Source organism: Vipera berus (assembly GCF_964194415.1).
Source record: "Vipera berus genome assembly, chromosome: 2".
In the NCBI taxonomy this organism is placed as follows: domain Eukaryota; kingdom Metazoa; phylum Chordata; class Lepidosauria; order Squamata; family Viperidae; genus Vipera; species Vipera berus.
In genome coordinates, this window is record NC_138203.1 from 272,206,363 (window position 1) to 272,225,482 (window position 19,120).

At 44.7% G+C, this 19,120-nt stretch overlaps 1 protein-coding gene across 1 annotated transcript in view; it reads left to right on the top strand.

Moving 5' to 3' along the window:
- The window catches only part of AGPAT1 (1-acylglycerol-3-phosphate O-acyltransferase 1), a 66,036-nt gene that overhangs the window by 38,244 nt on the left and 8,672 nt on the right, over positions 1–19,120 (top strand). Inside the window, exons 2-4 of the mRNA XM_081321572.1 lie at positions 10,728–10,917; positions 13,888–14,021; positions 17,433–17,608. Of these exons, the coding sequence (XP_081177698.1) occupies positions 10,733–10,917; positions 13,888–14,021; positions 17,433–17,608 (495 nt within the window). The 5' untranslated portion in view covers positions 10,728–10,732. The remainder of the gene's footprint in view (positions 1–10,727; positions 10,918–13,887; positions 14,022–17,432; positions 17,609–19,120) is intronic.

A 19,120-nucleotide genomic window follows, 5' to 3' on the forward strand; every position in this document is an offset into this window, starting at 1 on the left:
TCTCGTTTATTCATGCTGTGGGGGCGTTTTTCTATCTCAATGGCTTCTCTGATTATTCTGTTGTTGAAATGTTCAATTTTGGCGATAGTTTTGGTTTTTTTAAAATCAATTTCATGTCCCGTGGCTTCAAAGTGTTGGACCAGGGATGAAGTTTGTTCTCCCTTTCTGAGTGAGTTTTTGTGCTCTTCAATGCGTGCACTTATTCTTCTGTTGGTCTGTCCGATGTATGTGGTGGGGCAGGTGGTGCATGGGATTTCGTATACTCCTTGGTTTTCTAACCCAATTATGTCCTTGGGGTTTCTTAGGATGGTGGATATTTTTCTGTCTGTGTAGAATGCTGTTTTGATGTTGTGTTTTTGGAGATCAACTCCGTAGCCAAGACACTCATCTCCAGAACAAAACACCTAGCTGACGAACAACACCTCAAAACCGAACTACACACTCTCACTAATGTACTAACAGCCAATGGATTCCAAAGAAACACGATTACCAACTTAATCCGAAGAGAGACACCCACAAAAACCCAAGACAGAGAACAAGAAAATGGCAAAGCCCTCCTCCCATACTTAAAAGGGACCACAGACAGAATCAGCAAGGTCCTCCAAAAACACAACATCAAAACAGCATTCTACACAGACAGAAAAATATCCACCATCCTAAGAAACCCCAAGGACATAATTGGGTTAGAAAACCAAGGAGTATACGAAATCCCATGCACCACCTGCCCCACCACATACATCGGACAGACCAACAGAAGAATAAGTGCACGCATTGAAGAGCACAAAAACTCACTCAGAAAGGGAGAACAAACTTCATCCCTGGTCCAACACTTTGAAGCCACGGGACATGAAATTGATTTTAAAAAAACCAAAACTATCGCCAAAATTGAACATTTCAACAACAGAATAATCAGAGAAGCCATTGAGATAGAAAAACGCCCCCACAGCATGAATAAACGAGATGATACCTCTCGTCTACCAGCCATTTGGAAACCCGCCTTGATTGACAGACGAGGCCCAACCACCAAGAATGATACCAGACCCAAACTCATGATAACATCACATGACATCACCACCACACAACCATTCAAAAAGCAAATCCGAACCCACAACGATAAAGACACACAACCACAAAACAGAAACCTAACTACAGCTGCAACATCAGCCACTTTAAACCCCTCCAAACCACACAATAAGCAAACTGACACCCACTATAAAAACATGGCACCACCACAAACACGAAGCCGAACAAAAGCAGCACAACTCACCAGCTCAGGTCTGGAGCTGGCAGCTGAGACCAGCCCATCCACTCAGAACACCCCCCCACCCAATCAGAACACACCCACCATTCAAAACACACTCCCACCCAATCAGAACACACTTGGTCCCCTACCCAATCAGAGCACACCTCCACAGAACACACCCCCTCTGGCAGTTTAAAAAAGAGGAACAAACAGCCACATGCTTCTCCCAGAAGAAGGAAGCTAAAGCCTGATGATGACGGATGGGATTCCGTCGAAACGTTGCGCCTACACCTTTAGTTCTACGCCGGGAAAAACCCGAAAAACCAAGGATCCACATACAGGCACCCGCGAAAACCTCAGAAAACAAATATATATATGATCCATATATATATATATATATATATATATATATATATATATATATATATATATATATATATATATATATATATATATATATATATGATCCATATATATATATATATATATATATATATATATATATATATATATATATATATATATATATATATATATATATATATATATATATATATATATATATATATATATATATATATATATATATATATATATATATATATATATATATATATATTAGAGACCTTGTTCGGCTGGACAACACATCACCAATGTGCTGGAGAGCACCAGAGAAAGGGGATTAGAACTTGGCAGTTCCCCTCCCACTTCAATTGTGACACTGGGAGCATGTTGTGCTTGCAAAACAATTACTTGTACTGGTTGTGCCAGTGTGACATTCCTCAGCTCCTTGGCAGACAGTCTGAAAGTCTGGGTTCTTCTCCAGGTCATCTGCTTGTGACTCAGTCTGGCATCTCAGCTTGACATGTCTTTTGTTGCTAATGGACGCAAGCCAATTTAATCCCAGAAACTCCGTGGGTGCCAAGAGGACACACACAAATTGGATTCACACATCCCTGAGCCATCTTTTTTCTCTCTCTTCTCTTCATTTGACTAATCCACAATTGTTCGGGTTCATTAATCCTTCAAATACGATGGACCGATTGGAATTTCTGGGTATACATAACATTCTTAGCCAAAGAAAGTGCATTATGACTTAGCATAAATTGAGCTTATAGGATTGCTTATCAGGATTAGAGACTTGTCCTTAGCATATTTCTTCTAAGGTTGCGAATTGCTGCCCTGGTTGTTAGGAATAGAGTTGGTTGGTTGGTTGGCTATTAAATTTATATGCCATCCATCTCACTGTCAAACAACTCTGGATAGCTTATAAAAACAGATCATACAAACAAAAATACTGGGGTTGGGGAATTCTGGGAGTTGACGTTGAAGTTGAACTCCACATATTTTCAAGCTGCCAAGGTTGAGATACACTGCTTTAGAGCATACTAAATTTTCATTTTTCAAAATGAAATAGGGATGACATGATAGCAGCGTTCCAGTATTTGAGGGGCTGCCTCAGAGAAGAGGGGGGGGTCAAATTATTCTCCAAAGCACCAGAGGGCAGGACAAGAAACAATGGTTGAAAACTGAACAAAGAGAGAAGCAACCTGTAGAATCAAGGAGATACTACTTCCTGACAGTGAGGACAACTAGTAGAACAGCTTGCCTTCAGAAATTGTGGGCGCTCCATCCCCGGAAGTTTTTAAGAAGAGACTGGACAGTCACTTGGTACTGCTGCTCAAGCAAGGGGCTGGACTAGAAGACCTCCAAGGTACCTTCCAGCTTCTATTCTATTCTATTCTATTCTATTCTATTCTATTCTATTCTATTCTATTCTATTCTACTCTACTCTACTCTACTCTACTCTACTCTACTCTACTCTACTCTACTCTAAAATTAAAAAATAAATAAATAAAACTATTGGAAGCAAGGAGCTTGGTAGATAGCAAGAGAACTGTTTGCTGGCTGGTTGGTTGCTGGAGCTGCTGTTCTGAAGATTCAAGATGTTTCACCTCTTATGGGTTTCTTGTGATCTGCAACAACAACCTGAAAAGTGGAAATAGAGGGTAACTTGCAAAGGATTTACTTATCCAGAGATAAGCAACAGCAATGCTATTACTGGTTTGGGAGAGAGACTTGATCTCTTTCCCAATATTATGACCCTGTCAAGATGAAGAGTGATTGATAGTGATGTGGATTTTCCTAAAAAGGAAAAGTTGTCACGGGAAATGTGACATTTTGTGCCCTTCTTCCATTGTTTTTTCTGATGTTGGTGTGTTTTGAGCTATATTGCGGTTTAGTTTGATTATACTGCATGATTATTAGCTGCTCGAAGTATATTTGGTTAAAAGGAGATAATAAAAAGGAAGAAATAGTTCACAGTGTACAGGTAGCCTTTGACTTATGACAATAATGGAGCCTACCCCTTATGGTCCTAAGAGGTTGTGAAGGTTATAAAATGGGTCATCCACATGACCAACCTGATTTTATGACCTTTTTCTGTGGCGGTCGAAAAAGCAGTTGCCAAAACCTAGAAGAAAAGGCTGGTTTTTCAGCAAAAACGGGATGCTGCATACAACTGTAAATGCGGTTCAGTTGCTGAATGCTTGACATGCGGTCACAAGATCGTGGGGTGGGTAGCTGTTGGAATTTTGGAACCAGGTTGTCTGTGCCTCCTGGGAGGTCTGTTGTAACTCTGAATGATCGCAAGTCAAGGATTGTGCAGGCCAGTTGCACTACTGGAAAACCTCAACCATAAACCCTGAGCTATTAAGCCAGTTTTATAGATGAAAATTTAGTAAAACAAATTAGAGATTTAAATCGTGCACATATAAAGAGGATATATAATGTTTTAATCAAACTGGACTCGGAAGCGGAATTGGTTAAAGATTGTATGATAAAGTGGGCACAAAATATTCAGGAACCAATTTCGCTGGATACTTGGGAGGTAATTTGGGTTAGAAATGTTAAATTTACTCAGGCTCAAAATTTAAGAGAAATTTTTTATAAAATGTTTTATAGATGGCATCTGGATCCCAAAAAGTTGTCTAACATGTATCCTAACTTACAGTCTAAATGCTGGAGATGTGGTAGTTTAGAAGCCACCTATTTTCATATGTGGTGAACTTGCAGAAATATAAAAGCTTTTTGGGTAAAAATTTGGTGGAACATTTAAAAGATTTTTAAGAGAAAGATAAAGTTCTCTCCACAATTGTTTCTATTGGGTATTGTTGTAGATTGTGATGTTAAATAAACCAATTTGATGTTGAATTTGATAACAGCAGCACGGTTACTGGTGGGACAATACTGGAAGAAGGATAGTTTGCCTACAATAGAAGAATGGGTGTTTAAAGTTTCGAATCTTGCAGAAATGTCTAAGATTTCTGCTTATTTGAAGGATCATTCACAAGAAAGATATATTTCAGTTTGGAGGAGATGGATAGATTATATTCAGAATAAATATGGGACTAAAAAGTTCCATTTAGCTTATGAGTAGATTTTTGAGGGATATTGTTATTAATTTTAGTGTTAGTACTTTGTATGTATTTATGTTAAAGGGAGGTTAAAGCACATTATGAATTTGGTTAATTTTATATTATGGATAATCTTTAGCTAGAATATGATTATTATAACTATACCCTGTATTTAGCTCTGGGAAGTGGGGGGTAAGGGGGGGTGGTTTGGGGTGGGTGGGATTTTGGGATGTATTGTAAAATCTTGTTTTTGTAAAACTCTTTAATAAAAAAAAGCCAGTTCGTGGCTAAGCGCTCAGGGGCTGTTAGGCCCAACCCAAGAATGACATAAAACGCACATGACACCAGTGAGACTAGCAAAAATGTTTAAAAATACTTCAAAGGTGTGTTGGAAATGTAATCAAAGACCAGGTACTTATTTTACCATATCTGGTGGTCATGTCCTAAAGCTAAACAGTTCTGGCTTAAGATACACTTTTGGTTGGAGAAGATGATTAAAAAAACAAATAGAATTTAAACCAGAATTGTTTCTGTTAGGAATGATAGGTCCCAACTATGACAAGGAGAGCGGATACTCAATGTTACGTGTATTGACAGCAGCTGGAATCATGTATGCCCAATATTGGACAAATGAAAACTTACCGACTGAAGAAGTATTAATTAAGAAAATATTGGGTGGTGCAGAAATGGATAGATTAAATTTAGAGATTAAAGAGAAAGAGCATTCAGTTTACTATGGAACTTGGAATAAATTTTTATCAACGGCTAGATAAGCGAGTTAGAGAGAAAGGAATGTGATACGCAGTTTTGAATTTATTTGAGTAAGAAAAGTACTATATGTTGAAAACTTAGTATTGTTTATGATAATCTATTATACCCAGTGCTTTTTTTGTAAAAGAAAAAGGTGCCGGAACTCACACATGTCATACAACCCGCCTTGCCTACCCTACAAGGTTCCATCCAAAAAAGGTGCCGGAACTCCGTTCTGAGTGTTCTATGAGAATAAAAGCCCTGATTATACCTATCATTGCTATCAATTATTAGCTTTATTACTTTTATTTATATATACCGTATATACTTGAGTATAAGCCGACTTGAGTATAAGCCGAGACCCCCAATTTCACCCCCAAAAACTGGAAAAAGTTATTGACTCGAGTATAAGCCGATCCGCCGTTCTGCAAGCCTCTGCCGCCAGCAGAGGCTCGATCCGCCATTTTGCAAGCCTGAATACACAGGAATACCCTGTGTGGCCGCGGCTCTCGGGGAAGCCCTGGCTGTCCGCTTCCTCGCTCCACGCTGCCATTCGGGGCCCGCGCGTTCCCCGGGCAAATTGCGGCGCCCAGCAGGCGAGGAAACACGCCCGCTCCAGTCGCCCCCCCTTCCCTCAGGAGACGCGAAGCAAGTGACCGCCCAGAGCTTACCGAGGACTTGCGCGCAGCCGAGGCTTCGGTGCTTCCAGGATCGCGCGCACCTCTCCCAAGCCGCCGCCGTCCGGAGACCTGCCGAAGTTTGGGGAGGTTTGGGGAGGTGCGCGCGCACCTCCCCAAACCTCCCCAAACGTCGGCAGGTCTCCGGACCTCCGCGCCCTGCCTGCCTGCTTCTTTCCGCAGCGGAAAGAAGCAGGCAGGCAGGGCGCGGAGGAACGGAGACCTGCCGACGTTTGGGGAGGTTTGGGCGCCTCCCCAAACCTCCCCAAACGTCGGCAGGTCTCCGGACCTCCGCGCCCTGCCTGCCTGCTTCTTTCCGCTGCGGAAAGAAGCAGGCAGGCAGGGCGCGGAGGAACGGAGACCTGCCGACGTTTGGGGAGGTTTGGGCGCCTCCCCAAACCTCCCCAAACGTCGGCAGGTCTCCGTTCCTCCGCACAGACCTGCCGACGTTTGGGGAGGTTTGGGCGCCTCCCCAAACCTCCCCAAACGTCGGCAGGTCTCCGTTCCTCCTGCCGACGTTTGGGGAGGTTTGGGCGCCTCCCCAAACCTCCCCAAACGTCGGCAGGTCTCCGTTCCTCCGCACAGACCTGCCGACATTTGGGGAGGTTTGGGCGCCTCCCCAAACCTCCCCAAACGTCGGCAGGTCTCCGTTCCTCCTGCCGACGTTTGGGGAGGTTTGGGCGCCTCCCCAAACCTCCCCAAACGTCGGCAGGTCTGCGCGGAGGAACGGAGACCTGCCGACGTTTGGGGAGGTTTGGGGAGGCGCCCAAACCTCCCCAAACGTCGGCAGGAGGAACGGAGACCTGCCGACGTTTGGGGAGGTTTGGGGAGGCGCCCAAACCTCCCCAAACGTCGGCAGGTCTCCGTTCCTCCGCGCCCTGCCTGCCTGCTTCTTTCCGCTGCGGAAAGAAGCAGGCAGGCAAGGCGCGGAGGTCTGGAGACCTGCCGACGTTTGGGGAGGTTTGGGGAGGTGCGCGCGCACCTCCCCAAACCTCCCCAAACTTCGGCAGGTCTCCGGATGGCGGTGGCTTGGGAGAGGTGCGCGCGATCCCGGAAGCACCAAAGCCTCGGCCGCGCACAAGTCCTCGGTAAGTTTTTTTGTTGACTGGAGTATAAGCCGAAGTGGAATTTTTCAGCCCAAAAAGTGGGCTGAAAAATTCGGCTTATACTCAAGTATATACGGTATTTACCCAGACAATATGCTGTTTGCCAAATATTGAATGTTATTGGGGAAAACCCCAACCCTCACCCCCAACCTTTCCTGTACCCTAACCCTAATTCCCATCCCCTTACCCCCTCCTTAAACCTATAAAAACTAATAAAAAAATTTCAAAAAAAAAGAATGACATAAAACAATCCAGCCAAGGTTCTCTTCTTTATTTGCTCACCTCACGCAGACAGAAAGTGGGAAAATGCAGAGCTGATTGTTGGTCAGGATTGGGTATTATTGGAGAGTGTTACCCAGAAGGAGCAGATGAGCTACAGGCTGAGGACGACAGAGGCAAGGAAGCTTCAGGAGAATAGAATGGAATGGAATGGAATAGGAATAGGAATAGGAATAGGAATAGGAATGGGATAGAATTAAAATAGAATTAGAATAGAATAGAATAGAACAGAACAGAACTGGAATAGAATAGAATAGAATAGAATAGAATAGAATAGAATAGAATAGAATCGAATAGAATAGAATAGAATAGAATAGAATAGAATAGAATAGAATAGGAATAGAATAGGAATAGAATAGAATTAGAATTAGAATTAGAATTAGAATTAGAATAGAATTAGAGTAGAGAAGAATAGACTAGAATAGACTAGAATAGAATAGGAATAGAATAGGAATAGGAATGGAATAGAATAGAATTAGAATAGAATTAGAGTAGAGAAGAATAGAATAGACTAGAATAGAATAGACTAGAATAGAATAGAATTGGAATAGGAATGGAATAGAATAGAATAGAATTAGAGTAGAGAAGAATAGAATAGGAATGGAATGGAGTAGAGTAGAGTAGAGTAGAATAGAATAGAATAGAATAGAATAGAATAGAATAGAATAGAATAGAATAGAATAGAATAGAATAGAATAGAATAGAATAGAATAGAATATGGGTAGGCAGAGTGCAGAGAGTGATGGGAAGGTAGCAACGGTCAGGGGTTTCCCATTTTCACAGACCCCACTGCTGCCTTACCAGGCTCTAAGTGGAAGAAGCCAGGGACAACAGTGGTGGTGGTCCCATTTTTTTACACACACGCTGTGTCGGGCTCCAGGTCTGGTGCTTCGGTTTCAAGCCTGGTATGGCAACAAGCCTAGCATGGCGGCTGTAGTGGCAGGGGTGTGAAAATGGGAAGCCCCCAGCTGACACACCTCCCCACCACCCGCCCTGACACTCTGCGCTGACCACCCACTCGGCCACCCGGCTCCCTCTGGTCACCCACGGCAAATTGTCCCCGCGCCAAGTGGGCAATGTGGAGAGATGACCTGCAGCGACTTGGCAGCTGTGAGTTGGCCGAGGTGACTCGGCGGTGAGCTGGCCGAGGTGAGTTGTCCTAAACCAGGGGTAGGCAACCTTGGCTCTTTTATGACTGGTGGACTTCAACTCCCAGAATTCCTCAGCCAGCATGGCTCAGCTTGGAAACCTCTCCCTTTCCCCTCAGTGTGGCTGGTTCAGGAATTCTGGGTGTTGAAGTCCACAAGTCATAAAAGAGCCAAGGTTCCCTACCCCTGCCCTAAGCTGTGTTAAGGAAAGAAGAGACCGAAAATTGTGGACTTCCAAATTATGCTGAATTCTGACCAGCCAGAGTGAGGGATGCTGGGAGTTGTAGTTTAGAAACGGGCAGAGGACCGTAGGTTTCCCCGTCCTTGTAAGGTAGTCCTCGACATACGACCACAATTGAGCCCCGAAATTTCTGGTGTTAAGCGAGACATTTGTTAAGTGAATTTTGCCCCCCCCTTTACGACCTTTTCTTGCCACAGTTGTTAGGTGAACCGCTGCAGTTGTTAAGTTAGTAATGAAGTTGTTAAGTGAATCTGACTTCCCCATTGACTTTGCTATTCAGAAGGTTGCAAAAGGGGATCCCGTGACCATGGGATGCTGCAACCATCGTAAATATGAATCGGTTGCCAAGCATGTGAATTTTGATTACCTGGCCATGGGAGACGCTGCAACAGTCATATGTGTGAAAACGGGTCATCACAAGTTCCCTTTTTTGTGCCACTGTAACTTCGAACGGTCACTATATGAATTTTGTAAGTTGAGAACTACTTCTAATCACACTCCATTCATCTCAATCTGTCTAAAAGTATTCTGTAAGAAGAAAAAATATATATTTCAAGAATATTCCGGTTCAGGCAGCTGCCGATGGGCCTGGGAGAAAATCCTATCATACGTCTTTCTGGGCAGAGGGAAGCTAGCGTGTCTATCACAAAGCTCCTGTGTGTTGCAAAAGGTTCTAGGACAGAAATTGTGTTTATAATCTGCCCGGGACCTCTTGGGTCCCCCTGCATGGATTTAAATTCACACATTGAAAAAGTCAATAATAGCAAAGAAACATCAGATCAAAGGTGGTTTGATGTCTACTAAATGTTTTCAACTTTGGGACCTTGACAGCTCTCCGAGGGATTGTACGGTTAAAGTGCTTTCTCAAAAATGCCTTTGAGCAGGATTGGTAGATTAAATCCTGGAAAAGTTGCAGCCATAGAATTGGGAAGTGACCAGTTCCCTGCTGCCTAACCTCAAAAGTGGGGCCTAACTTGCATAGGTTTAAGTTACTGGAGAATACATTTTGGTTGAGTGTCGGAGAAGGTCAGTGGTGAAGCTGGTTCCCGAGAGAGGTGTATTTCTCAACTTTGTCAACTTTGGGATGTGTGGATTTCAACTTCCAGAAGTCCAGCCAGGCAGCGTGCTGGTTGACGAATTCTGGGAACTGAAGTCCATACAGCTTAAAAGTTGTAACCAAATGTTTCAAAGCCATAAGTGGCTCCTCAAAGCATTCAGTGAATCTCTGTGAAGATTCTCCATCATCCAAATCATGGTTGTCCCAAAAGTGCTTTCTTTCAACTGGGACTTTCTTGTTTTGCTTGAAGACATTTTGCTTCTCACCCAAGAAGCTTCTTCAGTTCTGACTGAATAGTGGAGAATGGAAAGATTTATATTCCTTGCAGTCATCTGGTCGTTAGTAATCTTTCGGAGAGTCATTGAAGCCACTTGGAGGTTTATCTGGGCCCTCGGTAGTCTGTAATTTTTCTGGAAATCCATTCACACTCCCATACCATTCGGACAGATGACAGCAAGAAATATAAATCCTTCCATTCTCCACCCTTCAGCCAGAACTGAAGAAGCCTCTTGGATGAGAAGCGAAATGTCTTCAAGGAAAAACAAAGTCCACTTGCCTTTTGAAAAAAAGCACCTTCAGGACATTCAGCGAATCCCTCAGTGATCCTCCAGAAGTTGTTACAAGTTGAGGACTACCTCTATAGCTTTTCCAGTCAGGGGACCTCCAGGTGTATTAGAACTACAACTTCCAGTTGTCTCCAGCCAACGTGGCCTCCCTGAAGAGCACAAGGTTGTTTGCAAGGCTCTATTTACTTTTGGTTTCTAGGAAAGCGTCAAATAAACTCAGCTTCTTCCTGTTCCCTTTGTTCAGAGAAAATGGAGATCTCGCTGGGCCAGTGGCTCCTCATCCTCTTCCTTGTGGCTGTCCCGCTTCTGTATGAATGGAGTGCCACCTTCAAGTATTTCTGCAAGGTGGCGTTCTACAACAGCTACATCCTCTTCCTGGCTATCATTGCCATCCCGATCTGTGCAGTCCGTGGGCGCGACGTGGAAAATATGAAGTGAGTCTGTTTAGGTGTGTGCTAGTGGGGTCCATACCTCTTGGGCTAGGACAGGGGTTAGGCAACCTTGGCTCTCTTATGACTCGTGGACTTCAACTCCCAGAATTCCTGAACCAGCCATGCTGGCTCAGGAATTCTGGGAGTTGTAGTCCACGAGTCATAAAAGAGCCAAGGTTGCCTACTCCGGGGGGCTAGGAGAAAGCCTTCATCGGACTTAGGCCTATCTCTGATCACAGCTGGGTTAGATATCCACCTTCCCGATGTATATTGGACCTAGCTCCCATCTTCAGCTAAAGTAGCTGGTGGAAAAGGGGAAATGTAGTTTAATTCAGTGGGAAAACGGGATGGTTCCATAACTTTGAATAGGTGTGGATTTCAGCTCTCAGAATTCCCCAGCCGGCGTGGGAATTCCCCAGCATAGCTGGCTGGTGAATTCTGGGAGTTGAAGTTCACACCTATTCAGAGTTCTTAAGTTTGAGGAACCTTTGCTGTTGATAGGGTTAGGGTCCAAAAATGGGCTCTGCCGGCTTAACCACCCTAACCCCTCTTGTCTCCTGCTGTCAAGGACTGCAAATTGCTGGTTTGGGTGGGATACTGACCAATACAGGATGCTCCATGAGAGTGGAATCTAAGCAGGAAGGAGGCGAATGTATATGTCCTTGCAGCCTGGTTATACCCCGGTACCTGTTTTAAGAAGAGATGTCCAATGTCACCTTGAAATAGAAAAAAGGAGGAAAAGAACAGACTTGAAGGGAGAGAGATTGTGCTTTTGCCCTGAAATAAGAAATACTTAATTTTTATGCCTTGGAGCGCCTGATTTTCACATTGCTGGCTCACGATTTCTTGAATAAATCACTGTTAGGATAGGTTCAGGCCACTGCAAGCTGCAAAACCTGTTTTACAGCTATGTTAGCGAACAGTCTTGTGGTAAGCCGCAAACCAACCAGCCACATTTCCGTTATGTCTTTATTTAAAACCTTTCTGCTCCACTGCCATCAAAGTGACCCTTGGTGACCTAACTAGAATATAAGCAGAACTTTTGTTGAATATCCGTGGTCATAAGAGTCTGTGGAGATTCTCAGTCATCCAGGTCATGGTTATCCCAAAGGTGCTTTTTTTTTTCTTCACGAGGTAACTGGATTTTCTTGTTTTTCTTTGAAGACGTTTCACTTCTCATCCAAGAAGCTTCTTCAGCTCTGACTGGATGGCGGGGGGGGGGGGGCGAATGGAAGGATTTTTATGCTCCTTGCAGACAGCTGGTCATTTGCATTCTTTTAGGGCAGGGTTAGGCGACCTCGGCTCTTTTATGACTCGTGGGCTTCAACTGCCAGAATTCCTGAGTCAGCATGGCTCAGCTTGGAAACCTCTCCTTTTTCCCTCAGCATAGCTGACTCAGGAATTCTGGCAGTTGAAGCCCACGAGTCATAAAAGAGCCGAGGTCGCCTACCCCTGTTTTAGGGGGTCGTTGAGGCCACCTGGAGGCTTACCTCTGTCCTCAGGGTCACCTGAGCAGTGCAAATGGGTGTGGAGCCTTCCTGGAACTGCCGAAAGGGCTGTGTGGTAGCCTGGGAGATATTTATTTTTTATTTTTATTTTATTTTAATTCCATTTATATCCCGCCCTTCTCCGAAGACTCAGGGCGGCTTACAAGCTTAGCAGTAGCCTTCATTCTATGTATAAAAGGTAAAGGTAAAGGTTCCCCGGCACATGCGTGCTAGTCGTTTCCGACTCTAGGGGCCGGTGCTCATCTCCGTTTCATAGCCGAAGAGCCAGCGTTTGTCCGAGGACGTCTCCGTGGTCATGTGGCCGGCATGACTAGACGCCAAAGGCGCACGGAACGCTGTTACCTTCCCACCGGAGTGGTCCCTATTTTTCTACTTGCATTTTTACGTGCTTTCGAACTGCTAGGTGGGCAGAAGCTGGGACGAGTAACAGGCGCTCACTCTGTTACACGGCACTCGGGATTCGACCCGCCAAACTGCCGACCTTCTGATCGACAAGCTCAGCGTCTTAACCCATTGAGCCACCGCGTCCCTTATTTTATGTATATGCCTGCTTATTAGGGCTTTCACACACACCCCAAGCGGCATTATTACAAAGTCAGCTTAATTGCCCCCAACAATCTGGGTCCTCATTTTACCTACCTCAGAAGGACGGAAGGCTGAGTCAGATAGATGCCGTCATATCCCTCCCCCTCGGTTGGGCTATTCAATTTTGACATATGTCCTCTCTCAACAGAGGGGGGGGGAATGCTTTTTTCAAAAAGCAGCTGTATTTATTTATTTATTTTGGTTTTTCCAAGAAGCTTGAACTGAACTTGAACTGAAAAAGCTTCTTGGGTGAGAAGCGAAAGGTCTTCAAGGGGGAAAAAAAAAAGTCCAGTTGCCTTTTGCAAAAGCACCTTTGGGAAAAGAGCACGGAAAGTAAGAAATACCGAAGGTGTTTCAGAACAAAAATTAAGCAGTTAAAAAAATGAAGTAAGAAGAGCACATAATCAACTCGGGCAAAAGGCCTTTGAAACAATGGTGTCTTCCAGTCAGATTTCTCCCCAAGCCAGCCTTTTCTGGCCTCATATATCTCAATGAAGCTCAGGTGGGAACGTGAGGGATTAATAATTGCCTCTTTGGGGGAAGGCATGATTTTCCTCCTTCCTTTTGGAAAAAACGCTGAGGCTTGCTTTCGGCGGGGGTGTGCTAGCTCGGGGGGGTCCCCAAACTTGGCGGCGTTAACGACTTGTGGACTTCAACTCCCAGCCAGCTTCCACAAGTCCTTAAAGCAGCCCAGTTTGACGATCCCTCTTCAAATTCGATCCGTATACCAGCCACGTATGGTGAAGTTGCTGTGGTAAAAGGCAGCCTCCGAGCGTTGAGGAGGGACCGTATTCCCGAAACCTGACATATCCACCGACATTCACGCTTAATGTTGCCAAATTCGAATCTGATGTGCCTCCGCTTTTCCTTACCCTTCCAGGATATTGCGATTCATGTTACTCCACATAAAATATCTCTACGGGATCAAGATTGACGTGCGAGGGACCGAGAACTTCAACATCAAGGAGCCATACGTGGTGGTCTCCAACCACCAGAGCTCCCTTGACTTGCTTGGTAAGGCCAGAAGGAAGGTGGGGAGGATGGGAAGGAGCTTAAGAATTTGTTCCGGGCTCTGCCAGTTCATTTCTTGCCGTTAAGTTTGTAAGTGGAGGTTGCCCAGAATCGTTGCATTACAGGATGGGCAGCAAATAAATTGGATGGATGGATGGATGGATGGATGGATGGATGGAGAGATGATAGATAGCAGTAGCGATTTATAGCTTTTATCCATGGGCTGTTAGGCTCTTGAACGGGAAATGATTTTATAAATTTTATCTATGATTGACTGAATCCTTCAGGAGAAGGGCGGTATACAAATAAAATTAATTAATTAATTAATTAATTAAGAGGCCGGTGTGTTGTGCAATTAGCTCACATGGAGGGTTTGTTGTCACTGTGATTTGTGGGGGAGGCTCAGCCAATCTCAGTTTATACATGGTTGTACTTTGACAATAAAAGGTTCATTCATTCATTATACTTATATACTGCTTCACAGTGCTTTACAGCCCTCTCTCTAAGCGGTTTACAGAGTCAGCATTTTGCCCCCCAACAATCTGGGTCCTCATTTTACCGACTTGGGAAGAATGGAAGGCTGAGTCAACTTTGAGCCAGTGAGATTCAAACTCAAATGGCGTACTGCATTCTAACCACTGCACCACGATGACTCATAGATGGATGGATGGATGGATAGATAGATAAAAGATAGATAGATAGATAGATAGATAGATAGATAGATAGATAGATAGATAGATAGATAGATAGATAGATAGATAGATAGATAGATAGATAGATAGATAGATGAGCTAGATGATGGATGGATGGAGATTTAGGTAGATAAATATAGATCAGACATGTGAAACACAAGGCCCGGGGGCCGGATCCGGCCCGTGAAAGGCCCACAAAGCCATCCTGGAAACAGTGAGGGACCGGCCCCCACTGCCTTGGCCCTGGCCCAGAGACCCTCCTCCTGCCAGAGACCCTCAGATCTGTCCCACTCCTGCCCAGGCCCCCATAGGCACCCTTGATGCGAACAATGTAGAGCTGGCCACGCCCACCCAGTAGGCCATACACACTCTAGCCACGCCCACCCAGTAGGCCACGCCCACCCTGGCCATACCCACCCGGCCCCCTGAGGGCAACCGCAATGCTGATGCGGCCCTTAATGAAATTGAGTTTGACACCCCTGATATAGATGATAGATAGGTGATAGAGATAGATGATAGATAGATAGATAGATAGATAGATAGATAGATAGATAGATAGATAGATAGATAGATAGATAGATAGATAGATAAAAGATAGATAGATGTATATATATAGATGATAGAGATAGATAGATAGATAGATAGATAGATAGATAGATAGATAGATAGATAGATAGATAGATAGATAGATAGATAGATAAATAGATGTATATATAGATTAGATAGATAGATAGATAGATAGATAGATAGATAGATAGATAGATAGATGATGATAGATAGATAGATAGATAGATAGATAGATAGATAGATAGATAGATAGATAGATAGATAGATGTATATATAAATGATGGAGATAGAGAGACAGGTAGACAGATAGACATAGATAGATAGACAGACAGACAGATAGATAGGTAGATAGTCTGGCATTTTTCTACTGTTTCTTTTGTTTAAACTCCTCTAATAAGCATTAGTTAATAAAAAAGTTCGTTTTCCACCACTTCCTAAATTGAAAATTGCCCAACTTAATCTAGGTAATTAAAAAAAGATATATACAGGTAGTCTTCGACTTACGACCACAATTGAGCCCAAAATTTATGTTGTTAAGTGAGACATTTGTTAAGTGAGTTTTACGACTTTTCTTGCTCCATTTTACGACTTTTCTTGCCACAGTTGTTCAGTCAGTCACTGCAGTTGATAAGTTAGTTACCCGACTGTTAAGTGAATCTGGCTTCCCCTTTGCCTTTGTTTGTCAGAAGGTCACAAAAGGGATCACGTGATCCCTGGGACACAGCAAAGGTCATAAATATGAACCAGCTGCCAAGCGTCTGAATTTTGATCATATGACCATGGGAGATGCTGCAAAGATCGTAACTATGAAAAACAGTCCTAAGTGACATTTTTCAGGGTTGTAACTTGGAATGGTCACTAAACGAACTGTTGTAAGTCGGGGACTACCTTTATTCTGTCTCCACTTTGTGGTTCCTTCACTTGAAGCCGTGGCCGTCTGGTTCTTGGCAAATATTTTTGTCTGTGACAGGGATGAGCAATTATGGCCCTTTTATGACTGTGACTCAGGAAATCTGGGAGTTGAAGTCCACAGGTCATAAAGGGGCCACGGTTGCCCACCCCTGGTCTATGACTTCTAGAGCAGGGCTTTTCAACCAGTGGTACGGGTACCACCTGTAGTACATTTATTTTATTATTTTAATTCCATTTATATCCCGCCCTTCTCCGAAGACTCAGGGCGGCTTACAAGCTTAGCAGTAGCCCTCATTCTATGTATATGCCTGCTTATTAGGGCTTTCACACCCCACACCCCCAAGCGGCATTATTACAAAGTCAGCTTAATTGCCCCCAACAATCTGGGTCCTCATTTTACCTACCTCGGAAGGATGGAAGGCTGAGTCAACCTTGAGCCTGGTGGGATGCGAACCTGCACTAATTGCAGGCAGCTGGTGTTACTTAAGGAGGCATTAGCCTTGGCATCTAGCAGGTGGTATGTGACCATTCTAGAAAAGTGGTAGTAGGGGAGGGGAATGAGCTGAACCAGTGGCAGGACCACACAAGCCTGAGCGAGAGACGGTTGTCAGGGCTGTCAGGGCTCAGCGGAAGCGCCAGGATCAGTGCCAGGCTCCAGCTGGAGCTTGGCACTGATCCCGGTGCTTCTGCTGAGCCCAGAAGAAGTGCTGATCAGCTGGAATGCTGCAGCATCTCCAGGCTCTCGTGATTTACATTCAGATGCTTGGCAACTGATTCATATTTATGATGGGCACACTGTCCCAGGGTCATGTGAAGTGACCAAAACCTGCTGCAACCACCCAGCAGACTGGGGGAGGGGAATAGAAACCAAACACCACCCCACCCCACCCCCACTGCCAATCCTCAACAGAAATGCTCACAACAATGAAAACCTCCGACAGGAGGAAGAGCGCAGCAGGGCGGGCAGGCAGGTGTCTTGCTTGGCTGTGGCTTGGGGGGGGGCACTTTTTTCACTGCCATTGTAACTTCGGACAGTCACTAAGCAAACTGTTGTAAGTCGAGGACTACCTGTACTTCATCCCTTTTTTCCTTTTTTTTTGTCATCAAGTTTTTTGACACCTTGCTAGGCGACTGGTGGTACTCGGATGTTGCCATATCCTAAAAGTGGTACAATGAGTGAAAAAGTTGAAAAGCCCTGTTGTAGAGTAGCATAGCTAATCCTTATTTTTTTTTCCCTGCACAGGTTTAATGGAGGTGTTGCCAGATCGGTGTGTGCCAATTGCCAAGAAGGAGCTGATGTATATGGGCACGGTGGGGTTGGCTTGCTGGCTGGGGGGCATCATTTTTATCAACCGCAAGAAAACCCACGATGCCATCAGCGTTATGTCTGAGGCTGCCCAAACTATGCTGAGCCAAGATGTGAGGGTTGTTGTTGTTTTTTTCCGAAAGGGAATTGCAGAACTGATGAAATGGAGTGGGGAGGCTGGTGGGATGGAGTTGCGTTTGAGCTAGGGCAGAGGTAGGCAACCTCGGCTCTTTTAGGACTCATGGACTTCAACTCCCAGAATTCCTGAGTCAGCTACGCTGACTCAGGAATTCTGGGAGTTGAAGTCCATGAGTCCTAAAAGAGCCGAGGTTGCCTACCTCTGAGCTAGGGCAATGCCATATCCAGATGGCACTGAACTTGGTGAATCGGGATTGAGAGATTGAGGAGTGGGGAAGGAGGGATTGGAGAAAGGGCAGAGAAGAGCAACCAAGATGATTAAAGGCCTGGATAAAACATAGGAAGAACGGTTGCAGGAATTGGGATATGTCTAATTTAATGAAAATGGGACGCGGTGGCTCAGTGGGTTAGGACGCTGAGCTTGTCGATCAGAAGGTCGGCAGTTTGATGGGTCGAATCCCGAGTGCCGCATAGCAGAGCGAGCGCCTGTTACGCGTCCCAGCTTCTGCCAACCTAGCAGTTCGAAAGCACGTAAAAAATGCAAGTAGAAAAATAGGGACCACTCCGGTGGGAAGGTAACAGCGTTCCGTGCGCGTTTGGCGTCTAGTCATGCCGGCCACATGACCACGGAGACGTCCTCAGACAAACGCTGGCTCTTCGGCTTTGAAATGGAGATGAGCACCAGCCCCTAGACTTGGAAACGACTAGCACACATGTGCGGGGGAACCTTTACCTTTACCTTTACTAATTTAATGAAGAGAACGACGAGGGGGGGGACATGATAGCACTATTCCAGTATTTGAGGGGCTGCCACAAAGAGGAGGGGATCAACTTATTTTTCAAAGCTCCAGAGGGCAGGACAAGAAGCAACGGATGGGAATTAATCAAGGAGAAAAGCAACCTGGAATTAAGGAGAAACTTCCTAAGAGTGAGAAACAATTAACCAGTGGAACAAATTGCCCCCAGAAGTTGTGAGTGGTCCATCACTGGAGGCTTTTGAGAAGAGACTGGACGGTCACTTGTCTGGAATGGTATAGGGTCTCCTGCCTGAGCAGAGGGTCAGACTAGAAAACCTCCAAGGTCCCTTCCAGCTCTATTCTGAAACTGAATTTGAGACACTTTTGCCAAATTCTTAGAAGGTTTGACTTGGGGTTTCCCCCCCCCCCTATTGAGAGTGTGAATTACCAAGTGTATTTTACATACAGATAAGTCTTTACCTCACAACCATTGGTTTAGTGCAGGGATAGGCAACCTCGGCTCTTTTATGACTCATGGACTTCAACTCCCAGAATTCCTGAGTCAGCATGCTGACTCAGGAATTCTGGGAGTTGAAGTCCACGAGTCATAAAAGAGCCGAGGTTGCCTACCCCTGGTTTAGTGACTGTTCAAAGTTACAATGGCGCAGGAAAAAAGGGACTTATGGACGTTCTTCACCCTTACAACCATTGCGGCATTCCATGGGTCACATGACAAAATCTGGACACTTG